We start from the raw sequence: 12700 nt of genomic DNA on the forward strand, positions 1-12700 counted from the left end.
AAAGGGGCCATGAATTTGAAATATTGCAACTGGGGTACATGGAAGCATTAGAGGGAGTAGTGAAAAAGGAAAAATTTCATAACTGTATCCTAATCTCAAAAACAAAAAACAAAGGAAGATTTTTACATAAACAACTAAAGTACACATTTAAAAAATCAGCAACATACTAGAAAAAGTACATCATCATATGACATACATAACATTTCATAAAATTGGCTCTTTTTCCCCCTGGGGACAGAGAAACTAAAGAAATGAGATTGAAAGTAAAAACAAATGAACAAAAACCCACTACCAAACACAAGGTGAGACAATCACTTATTTATTGGACAAGGCAAGGTCATTTAAAGAGAGAAAAATATATCCAACAATGGGTTTATTGGTGTTACAGGCATCAAGGCTCACAAACAGTATTCGATACATCATGGAAACCGGTCACGTACAGTCAAGAAGATGCTGTCATGTCACTCAAAAGTATGCCCCAAGTGCTTCGGAAGAATTATTAGGGAGTTACGTGCATACTTGCCCCCAGTTCACAATCTTCATTCCCTGCAGCTGAGCTATTAGCCCATAGGATTTGGCTAGTTCCCTGGTTATAAAGTGTGTTCCTGCATTCTGGAGAACTTTGATCAGTATATGTCTCCTATTTTTGAGTGTCACTGAAATCATGTCGGCTATACGTTACCTAGCACTAGATCACTTCCCTGGTTTTCAACTATCCTAGGCAGTAATGGACTATCACACAGTACTGTAAACAGAAGTCTACTGAACACACTTAGCACTGTTACAATGCACCCAAATCTGATTTAGTCTTATAGTACCATATTTCAAGAAGATAGCAGAAATTCAATGACATCGATTTTAAAAATGGGGGTATTTACCTGATCTGAGGTATACAAGCTGTCCAAAGGTGGACACATCTAAATTTACCATATCAATTATCCATCAAATGTTTTAGCATTATTTTAAGCAGGATTTTCTTGGCTGGGTAGACAAGAATAGATTTTAATATCCACTGTAGAAACCAGAACGGGTCAGACACTGGTGGCACATGCCTTTAATCCCAACACTTGGAAGGCAGAGGCAGGTAGATCTCTGTGAGTTGGAGTCTAGCCTGGACTACAAAGTGAGTTCCAGGACAGCCAGGGCTACACAGAGAAACCCAAAACCAAAGCAGGGGTGGGGGTGGGGGACTAGAATGGAAGTTAGAAGCTATAGGATAGAATGGATGTTTGGCTAGGAGGAAAGCTATTCTATTTAATAAGATCAACTCTAGAAGTCTGCCAAGTATCTGGCTTGCTCTCTTTAAATCCATTGATTTGTCAACTAGCTTTTTTCTGTGCTACTGTGGATGAGCCTAGGGTCTTGCACGTGCTAGGCAAGCATTCTACCAGATTTACGAGTCCGGAATGAGCATTCATTCCACATAGGAAACCATAGTTAGGACACTGGTTGTAAATGGTTAAATATTGTATCAATTCATTTATAGTAAATGATCAGAGTATGCATATAATAGACTATTGGTTTCTTAGGTCCTAGGTGGGACACACTGGGGGGAAATCAGAGGTGACTATGAAAGAATACAGGGCTTCCTGGAAGGGAGTGAAATGGCCTAGATTTATCAAATGGTTGCATAATTTTGTGAGTATATTTAAAGTTACTTAACTGTACCTTTTAAAATTTGTATAACTTCTTTAAAGATAAGGTCTCGCTGTGTATCTAATTTTGGTCTTGAACTTGTGTGACAACTTCCCTGCCTTGGCCTCCTGAGTGTTTGTATTATAGGCGTGAGCCACATATGGCAACTATACACCCTTTAAAGAATGAAAGTACAAAACACACAGATTCTCAGTAGCATTGTTATGAAAACACATTAAGAAGGGAAACAGTCTCCAAAGAGAAGAAAACAAGAGGCTCTTCAATCAAGTAGTCGAGGAGTATGGCAGAAAAGCCTGATGTACAGCATGCTTCGTGCATGCCATTTTGATCTATCACATTAGTCCTTGGATTCGCTTTTTGCGGGGATTAGGGTTAAGATAGGGATTCCTTAAGATAGCCCAGATTTGCCCTAAACTTGTGATCCTGGTTCAGCCTTGTAAGTGCTAGGTCTACAAGTGCATGCCACCACACCTGGCTTGGTTTCACACTTTTAGCCTATTTCTAAATTATTGTAGGTAATCAGCAGATTTATGAGTTTGTTCTCATTAGAGAACAGAATCAGTGCTCTATAGACTTAGCTAGCAAATCAGAGCTCAAGAATCACAATTCAATGTCAAGGGCCTGGGATGTAGTTCAGCTGGTACAGTGCTTGCCTAGCATGCATGAGGCCCTGGGTTCAGTCCCCAGGACCCCAAAAACCAGGTGTAGTGGCAGCACCTATCATCTTAGCGCTGACGCGGTAAAGGCATGAGGATCATCCTCAGCTACATACTGAGTTTGAGGCTAGCTCAGGTTATACAGAATCCTGTTTACAAACAAAACCAAAACCAACAAAGAAATGACAAAAGAACCTTGTCCTTTGAGGCTGTGCATGACTGGGCAGAAAGGCTGAGGCTCATTCCTATGAAAAAAATGCTACCAAGTAAAAGAGCATCTCGATATGAAGACCCTGCCTGAAACAACCCAAAAAGCATCAGGCAGGTTTCCTATCAAAGTCCATAGTAGTCCCTTTACACCTATATAATTTAACACAAGTATGTGTTCATGCTTGTGGAAAGCAATAATCTCTACAATGTAATGTTGAGCATCTTAGTTTTCTAGCGAAAAACCTACTCTGATTTTCTTAGAGTAAAACTACTGTTTCTGAAAAACATTCAATGCTGTGTCCTTATCCTCACCTTCAGCACCGCAGAGTGAAGATGGAAAACTCCAGGCCAGCTTTCAGTCAGAAGCTGCAAAACAACTTCTTAAATGACCTTAATTTTCTAAGAGAATTTAAATAGATTAACTCCAAATATTTAGAACATATTTGGCCTAGTTTCTTTGCATGTGCCTTTAGATAAAATGAGCCACTTCCTTTATTTTCACCAATTCGCTAGTTTACTGTGACAGAAACCAACAGACTTAGAATGAGTGAGACCAGCTAGTGACGATCAGTTTAGAACAGTCAGTTCTATTCTACGAGGCAAGATAATGAAGTCATAATTTGTCTTTTTGGTCTACTTTCAACTAATCTTCCATTACACAATCAGTGAAAATTTTATAACAAAAGAACATGAGTAGTTTTACAGCAAGATGAACTTGTTAAATATGTTATGATAGAATTTCTGACACAAAAATTGCTCACTGCACACAGAATCTCAGAAATGATGAAACAAGACAGCTGATGTTAGACAGTATCAGGGAGTGGGGTCCGGAGAGAAGCCATTAATAAAGTAAAAATTGGCAAGTATCTGTAAAGCAGAGTCACTTTTTAGGGGCCCCAAGAAAAACTGTAAAGTCACCATTTTGGTCTTCTTAAAGAAGTTGGTCTGATAAGAACCGAAGACCATTTGACTCTTGTGCTGCAAAATGCAGATGTTACATGGTATTCCAGGATTCCTAAAAACTGTAGTGCAAAAGAAAAGAAATCTACGAAAATAAATAATCACAAAAATCCCAACATTTTTCAGGGAAGTATGTTCGAAATAGTGACTTTTACAAAACATGGGAATTGTTTCAAATGAACAGAAAACCTCTATAGGAAAGTTCAAAGACTCATTTCATAGATAATTCCTACACCATTTGATTGGATCAACAATGTATAAACAAGGGCCATAGATTATTGAACTAGCTCTGAAATAGCAATATAAATACTGATGTTGGGGGGGAGTGTTTTACACCCCAAACTCCAATACTCAATTCTGTGTCTGTCCTGTTATTTAATTTGTAAAAAGCTTAACGGCGCAGTGAGTCAAACTTTCGTAACTTCAGCGACGTGTTAGAGGACAATGCATCTAGGTTGGAAGAATTTGTTGCATCTGAAGGCCGGAACAGCACTCGACCACGATGGTTAAACACATAAAAAGATGGGTGATTCCTTAAGGTATCAAATGTCCTTAAAAGAAAAAAGAACACCAATTTTTAGATAAACCTTTATAAAAGCCCATTTGAAAAGTAAGCAGGCTTCTAATGAATTATAAATTTGTTGTGAGTTACAGATTAGACTACAAAAGGTAATCACAATTGTACTGCATATTTTTCCTATACAGAGAATGTAAGAAACTTGGAAATGACCACAAAGTTCTCAGACTTTCTCTTCTTCAGTCATTTCTCCTGAGATGTATAGCAATAACACATACTAGATAAACTTCCGTAAACCTAACCTAGCCTACGATAAGCCGCCTTTCCAATACCAGCACACAGACTGCACCTCTGATTATTCTCTTTTAGCCCAAGCTATAAATATTTCAAGCCATAAGAGATTTCACGGGTCTGTTTTGCAAGTACAGTGAACAACTCCATTTGGCTTTCTGAATATATTATTGGCCAAACTCAACTATTTTGCTGCCCCCTCCTTGATGTCATTTGGTTTGTCTCCTTGCCTGAGATCCTTCAAAGATTCTTCCAGTGAGATCTGTATCCTAGTCTAGCAAAGTCCATAAACATCTTGAGATACTAGTGTTTTTTAAATCACTAATTTAATTAATTTAAAAAAGTAGAAATTAAAAAAGTGTTAATTTAAACACTTTTAGTGTTTGCTTTTAAATATTCTTTTCTGAAAAGAACCAGAATCCTGTATTTATGGGAAAAAAGACCAAATCTCAAAGTTAGCCCCACTTAAACACTCAGGTATCTCAAGTATATCTCCAAACGGAAATATTTGAGAGGTAGCTCAGGCTGGAGAGGTAGATCAGGCTGGAGAGGAAGCTCAGGCTGGAGAGGTAGCTCAAGGAGGGAGAATGTGTACTACTCTTGCAGAGAACAGGGTTTAGTCCTCAGCATCCATGCTGGGTGGGTGGATCATAAGCACCTCTAGCTCCACTTCCAGGGGAACCCGATTCCCTCTGGCCTCCACAGGCACCTGCATGCATAGAGTGCACATAAACTCATGTAGCCACATGTACATAAGTATAAAATAATCTTAAAATAGATGGAAATAATGAAGTAAATGGAGGGGGATGAACTTGCTCCACTATATAGATGCTGCCTGTGAATGTTTCAAAGAAAATATTATAAGGGATTATTATTTCTTGATAAGGAAGGTTGGGAAAGTCCAGAAATAGAATTAAAGAAAACAAAGTAAAATATGGGGCAAGAAAGCAAACAAAAAAACAGGAGAAATTTGAAGAACATCAATATATTTAATCCACACACAGAAATAGGGCTGAGGGCAGGACTCAAGTCAAGATTAAGTTTAAATGACAGACAAAACAGAAAAATCAGTTATTTTTCAAAAGAATAAGCTGGGACAAGAGGATAAAAGCATAAGAAAGGGAGGGGAAAGAAGGCAGGAAGGGAGTAAGTACATGGGCAGGAAAAGCAGGAAAGGAAGCTAGTTAATGTGTCTGAGCTATTACCTGTCTGTAGACCTATTTTCATCCACCTCTCACATTCTAAGCAACTAATACTTTTAGGTCACTAGCATGAACCAGAATCTAATATCTAAGTTTTACTGTTCTTCTTTTTTTTTATTGTTTTGTTTTGAAGCAGGGTCTTCCCAATAGAGCTCAGACTATCTTGGAACTCACAATCCTTCTGCTTCTCACTTCTCAAGAGTTCTGGGCTTATAGACGTGTGCCACCATACCTGGCTTTCAACTTCTGCTTGCCCTATGACACCAAACACTGACTTAATATTTTTCTCTCATTACCCCTACAAACTACAAAACCATAAGACAAAAATGAAACCAACTTTTATGTAGCTGAAAACAGACTATAAATCATGTACATAAAAATTTCTTTCAAATTAAGCTTCTGAAAAGGGACTTACTTATTCTTTAATTCTGAAGTGGCATCCATGTCTTTGAACTCCCCTGCGATATGAACTATGCCATAACAGGTAACTGCAAAGGCCAGAAGTGTCTGGAGAACTATCTGTGAGTATAAAGATGCAGATTAACATAAAGCATATGAGTGCTACTGGACAACTGACAGGCCACTTTTCCCCTCTGGGTGACATTGTTTTTTAAGATGAATATTCTTTAATAATTTTTACTAATGCTTTGAGAATTTCATACAATGTGTTTTGATGATATACCTCCCATTTATTCCACCCACATCTGTCTCTGTTTCTTTGACCCCCAAGTTTGTATCTCTTCTATATTAAATTACTGTTTAATAACCCCAAGAGTCGACCTTTAAGGAAAATTGTCCCTCCTTCCACCAGACGCCATTAACTGTCCATAGGGCATCAGACCCTTCCTACTCCACACTTGACTCTTGACAGGCTTGATGCTGTGCAGATGACTACAGATGCTGAGTCCTGAGTGCAGTGTTCCTGTCATGTCCAGAAGACAGTTTCCCTATGATTCTCCCTGACTTCAGGCTCCTATAGTGTTTCTGCCTCATTTTCCATGATGGTCTTTGAGCCTTGGAGAAGGGGTATAATATAGACCCCTTAATTAATTAATTAATCCCATTAATCATGGCTGAAATCAATGAACTAAAAACAAAAATATAAAGAATCAATGAAACAAAGAGTTGGTTCTTTGACAACAACTGGCACACCTTCAGGCCAAGTTAACCAAATGAAAGAAAAGAGTGAAATTAATGAAATTAAAGAGGACAACAGAGCCATGGAGGAAATTCAATCCTTTCAACATTTACATTCCACCAAGCTGGAATAATCTTTTTAAATATTGATGATTTTCTAAATGTATGTGATCTACCCAAATTAAAGCAAGATAATGTGAATAATTTAAAGACTTCCATACTAACCAATGATATAGAGGCAGTAATTAAGACTCTCTCAGCTAAAAGAAGCCCGCTGCATGACTTCTAGCAAGCATTCCTCAGTACCACACATCAAGGAGTCATTTCTTACTTGAAAAGATTGCATTTAGACACAATAAAATCTCTTAAGTATAATAACAATTCTGATGTTTTAGGAAGTGAACTTAGCAACATGCTCACAGAAGCAAAATCACCAAGTACTTAATGTACTAAGTACTAAGCCACTCTGAACTCAAGTACCAAACTGTCTGCTCCCAAGAGCAATTAAAACTCTTCTTCGTTGTTACTGTTTAGTATCAGAGAGGGCACAAAGCATATGAGCACAATGTAAAGAAAAGCAGCAAAAAGGTATCAGATACCCAACAACCAGCTAAACTTCCAGTCTTTTCACCTGTCTCATTTGAAACAGAGTCAAGTTGGCATTAAACTCATAATCCTCCTGCATCAGCCTTTCCAGGTATAGCAATTATAGGTGCATGCCACCAAACATGGCTTCCCAGAACCTTCCTTCTCAAAGTTAACTATTTTACTAATTGTGCGCTAATCCATTCCTTGTTCTTCCTGGCAGTTTTCCTTCTGTTTCTGATCAGTTAGGGAATGTCCTTTACACATTATCATTTACTTTTACTCCTTGTCACTATCATTTAAATGCACTCAAATATATCCTTTGAGTCTAGCTGTCTTCCCTCAACATCGTTTGTGAGATTCATCCCGCAGCAGTACTCTCTTCCTTTTCGTTGTGCTTAGTACCTAACATATGAAAACACTACGATTTACTGCGTTATTACTGGGATGTTTCTGCCATTTTTACAAGGCCCACATAAATATTCCTACATGTTTCCTGGTAAACAGGAATGAAAACTCTGAGTACAGAGTATATATATGTTCGATGTATTACATAACACCAAACTGCTTTCCAAACAGGTTGTGCAAGCGACAATGCTGAATGTTTGAAATTAACCAACACAGGATAATGAGCCTATTTTCTGAATTCTGATCACATAAATTTTATTTTAAATAGATATAAGTGACTGTATGTCTGTGTATAGCTCTGTACCAGTCTTTAAACACAGACGAATTAGCCACAAGTTATCACTGTCTAAATTAAAATCTAATGACATCTGAAATGACACTTTACATTCCAACCACTAATATTACAAAGAGATTGTCTTGTTTTGTTGTTTTTAAAGACAGGGTCTCAGGTTGTTTTCTTTTCTACCATGCCCAATTTATTGGGCGTAGAAAAGCAAATACAGGGATGTGTGTTTGTTAGGCAAACACTGTACTGAGTTACATCCCTAGCTCTACAGAAGCTGTCCTTCACAGAACACACTGTTAATAAGAAAGTGGAAAATCAATGAATTGTCATCAAAATATGTTCCAGAAAGATTATGTGCAGGAAAAGTTAACTCTACAGTGGGTGTACTGGCACACGACTATAATCTCACCACACAAGAGATGAAGGCAGCAGAATCAACACTTTCAGGGTCAGGCTTGGCTCATATGATTTCAGTGCTAACCTAGGCCCTGTTGACTCTGTCTCACCAAACAAAACAGAAACAAAACTAGCTAATTACAAAACTCCATACACACTTAGTACTGGATAGAGAGCTCTTCCCTGGGGAAGACCATTTCTCCCTGATCTTAGCATTGCTTAGTTGGCTATGCTTTGTCTAAGGCTGAGGCCCCATGGTCATCCCTGAAATCATACACACACATACAAGTAACATTACAAGAACTGAGCAGGTTATATTTATATATTTAGGAATATATACATATATGTATATGTATATAACAATAACTAAAGAAAGAGAGACCATGAACTTGAGTGAGAGTGAGGGGTGAGTGCATGGGAAGCATTGGGAAGGAAGAAAGGAAATGGAAAAATGATATAATTATATTTTAACTTCAAAAACAATTTTTAAATGACACATACACATGCTTAATGCTCTTTTGAAGGATCTAGTTTTCACCTTAAATTTGCCATTTGTTTCATATTTATTTATAGGTGGGGGCAGCATAAGTGTCACAGCTTAAGGAAGGGTCCAAATCTGAGACATCTTGCACAAGTTAGATCTCTCCTACCATGTGGGTTCCAGAGAACAAATTCAAATTAGCAAGTGTCTTTACCCACTGAAAATCTCACCAGCCCCCAAAAGCTGTTTCAATTAGGTAAAATAAAGTACATGTACCAAGACAACACTGTATATACATTTTAAAAGCCTAAACACTGATGGCCTTTAAACTTAAGAGCAAATGCGAAGTTGCCAGGGAATGCGAAGAACTTACAATTCTTGTAAGTTTAAATCTAATAACAGTAAATTGTAAAACAGTCAAGTGGGGAATAGGTATTAATTCAGGTTAACAGCCACCTTCTTTCAGTTTTGTCATCCATTCCTATCTGTAAATAATGTAGTGTCAGCACTGCCTGTCCTTAAACTTCATTTTCAAAAGTGCCAGTCAAATGGCTGAGGAGGTGAGGATGCTTGCCATCAAGCCTCATGTCCTGAGATTCTTTTCCCCAGGACCCACAAGGTAGAAGGGAACTGACCCCTGCTTTCTTTTGACATACACACTTGTGCTATGGCATGAACTGCTACACAAATAATAAAATATTTTAAAAGGAATTTTTTATAAAACCTTGAGCCAAATAATTTTTAAAGGCCAGATTGTCAGTACAGAAACTTCTAGAAAGGTGCGCCCATTTCCTTCTTTAGTTTTTGCTTTTATGACAAAGGTCTTACTCTGTAGTCTACGTTGACTTCAAACTCACAACAATCCTCGTGCCTCAATCTCACAATTGCTGTGATTATAGGTGTGAGCCACCATGTTTGATCAAAAGGATCGAATAGAATTTTTTAAGATTTCAAAATCTTTAGATTTAACAGTGATAAAAGCAGTTAACAGCTGGGCAAGGTAACACAGGGCTTTAATCCTAGCATTCAGGAGGCAGAGGCAGAGGCAGAAGCAGAAGCAGGCAAATAGAGCTCTGTGAGTTTGAGACTAGCCTGGTCTATATAGCAAGATCGAAGCCAGCCAGAGCTGAGACCTTAATTTAAATAAAAAGAAGCAGGTAACAAATGCCATATCATGCTTGAAAATGATAAAGAAGAATAAAACAAAAGAAATAAGATTTGTCAAGAGCAAAGTGGCTGAGTTTAAGTGTGTACTTAATGGAATATAAATGACCAACTTACATCTATTGGTAGTGATTCATCTTCCTTTTCCGTTAGTCGCATATAAGAACGATCTATAAAGCAGAAGCACACCATTAGGAAATTATAGCCCATTTGCCTTTCTGAAAATGCAGGAAAATCAATAGACCAAAGAAGTGGCTGACTAATATGCTACATAAAGCGATGATCACAGATTCCTCAAAAACCTCTTGTAATGTAGTCAGCCTTACCTTTATGAATTAGTTCATGCTCCCTATGGCCTGTCTTATCACCTTAAGTGAGTGACAGATGAGCAAATATGAAACTGAAAGAACTATGCATAATTTTTCATTAGTATAGAAATTCTGAAATTGTTTCTTTCACTAAGTCATCAACAAAGTCATAATTATCTAACAATCAATAGAAATACAAACATTTTCAATGATGAATAACCCTGCCACTGCATAGTGAAGCCAAAGTGACAACTGGTATGGAAATGTTCCTCTTCAGTGTAGTGGTGTAGCTGGAGTTCCAGGACATCAATTTCTGTCCTTGCTATGCCCTAATCCTGCTGCTGCCTTCATCTCAGAAGGCAGCAAGGGATTAAAGCCTGGAATCATGATTTAAACTGGTAACCCCAAGTCAGACATAGCATGTATGTTTCTTCTGTTTACTATAATTTACTGTACCTCATTCAAGACATCCTCAACAAGCCCAGCATGGGTTTCCATTGCAGAACGTTACAATGTGAAAGTGACCAGAGTATTTCTTAGTGTCAAAGGGCTATAGAACAGATGCACTGGCTGAGTTTCCTCTGTGGCAAATAGGACTTTGAAAGGTGAAGAGGGTTTATTTAGTTCATGATCAGTGCCCTGCTATATCAAAGGTCATTACTGCAGAGATGAACATGTTCCAACACCATAGGATGCTGTCTGCTGCCACAATTTCCCATGACACAATTCGTGTCAAAGGGAAACAGCAGTCTTTTGCCAGCATGAACAGTACAGAGGTCTTGCTTCAGTCCACAAGACATTCTCATTACTTGAAAAATATAAAAATCCAAATTTCAATTCTACATCAAGTAGGACATCTACTTCTAGATTAAATAGGACAATTCCCACTTTATAATGTACTCTAGGCTTAAAATGTCCAAGCAGTTTTGTGTGAATGTGTTAGGGCTGTTTAAAAAGTATGTATGCAGGCAGAATAGATTTGAATTTACAGAGCCTATAAGGACAGGGTAAACGAAAAATCAATCCAATATCAAATGTCCTTTGGATTAACCTTCTAATGTCACACTTCTAGCTAGCTTTCTTGTTTGAATGAATTCAGCTCTGGCTCTTTAACACTATCTTCAACTAGGCATTTCTTCATTGGGGAAATAAGAACTCCAAAAGGACTTCAAGCAAGGGCCTTCCTTTCTGTGTGACTGTATATTAGATCCAAAGCTTACTTTGAAAATAACCAGTACCCCAGTGTATCCTATTCTCCTCCAGGACAGTGCTTCACAAACTAGTGTGCACATAAATCGCCCAGGGATTTATTAAAACGACTATTCCGATTCAATAGTTCTGAGGTGGAGCCTGAGTAGACACTAACAAGCTCCCAGGTGATGTCCATGATGCTGCTCTATTGACCACACTATGAGCAGCAAGGTTCTAAGGCACTTTTCCCGGGGTCCCACCAAATTACCACTCCCCATGAACATTTATGCATACACATATACACCCCTTTCCCGTATCCATATTATCTTACTGTAATTATTTGTTGGCCCACTAGCTTTTCCACTAGCCTAAGAATTCCCTTAAGGAAGCACGGTACCTCTAGTACATAAAAGCAGAAGCAACTTCAATTATTGATCTGAGAAAAAAATTAAAACCCCACCATACAGCACGTTATCTTTTGCCCAAGGTCACGCAGATTTAATAGTTAAGCAAAATTTTAACAACCAACCTTTTAAACCAGTCCACTGCTCTTTCCCCGTGTCACAGTGCCTCCCTGAGGCAGTCGGTCACTTAACTTCTCAGTCTCTGCCTGGACAGCAGAGTGCCCAGGATCTAGCTGTCACGATGCCACATGCATTTCAAGTTCTTAATTCTACACTTTGTCTGAGCTGCTTTATGCTACATCTGACATCTCGTGTCTTGAGTCCTGGGACAGACTCCTGGTTTGAATTCTTTCTCGAACATCAGCAACCTCTTTTAACCATCCTGAAATCTAGGTGTTCCACAACCCTCCAATTTCAAGCCTTCCGTTGAGGACCCTAAATTGCTTTAGTTACCCCAACCTAAAATGTCTCTAAACACCTCTTCTGCACTGGGTCCAACAGTCCTTAGGGGAGCGCCCCCACACAGCCCCTGGTGTCCCTCACGCGAGCAGTCCCCGTTCGGGAGGCACTTACGCTGCGCAGCTGAAAAGGCAGCGTGGGCTAGGGCAAAGAGCCCGACGCCTACAAGCCCCTTCCACAGCGATGGCGCCATGATTCAGAAGGAGCGGCAGCCCAACAAAAGGAGACGAAGGGCGGCTGAGGTATTCCTTCTTTCACCGGCGGGCGTCCACGCGGCGCAGAAACATGACGTCACCAAAGCCCTGGGCGCGAAGTGCCGGTAGCTGCCAGACTCAGAGAGCAGTGAGAACGCGGAAAAAGGAATGCCGGGAAGAAGGAGAGAGCGACAC

The 12700-nt window shown here is 39.0% G+C and overlaps 1 protein-coding gene across 1 annotated transcript; it reads right to left on the bottom strand.

Annotated features, from left to right (window-relative positions):
• Positions 1-303: 303 nt before the first annotated feature.
• Positions 304-12639, bottom strand: Mmgt1 (membrane magnesium transporter 1). Its single transcript, NM_001106970.1, has 4 exons — positions 12426-12639; positions 10067-10119; positions 5908-6011; positions 304-4033 (listed from the first exon to the last, which is right to left on the bottom strand). The coding sequence occupies exons 1-4, from the start codon at positions 12502-12504 to the stop codon at positions 3874-3876; spliced, it is 396 nt and encodes a 131-aa protein (NP_001100440.1). The 5' UTR covers positions 12505-12639; the 3' UTR covers positions 304-3873.
• Between the last annotated feature and the right edge of the window lie 61 nt (positions 12640-12700).

This window comes from Rattus norvegicus, chromosome X (genome assembly GCF_036323735.1).
Source record: "Rattus norvegicus strain BN/NHsdMcwi chromosome X, GRCr8, whole genome shotgun sequence".
Classification (NCBI taxonomy): Eukaryota; Metazoa; Chordata; class Mammalia; order Rodentia; family Muridae; genus Rattus; species Rattus norvegicus.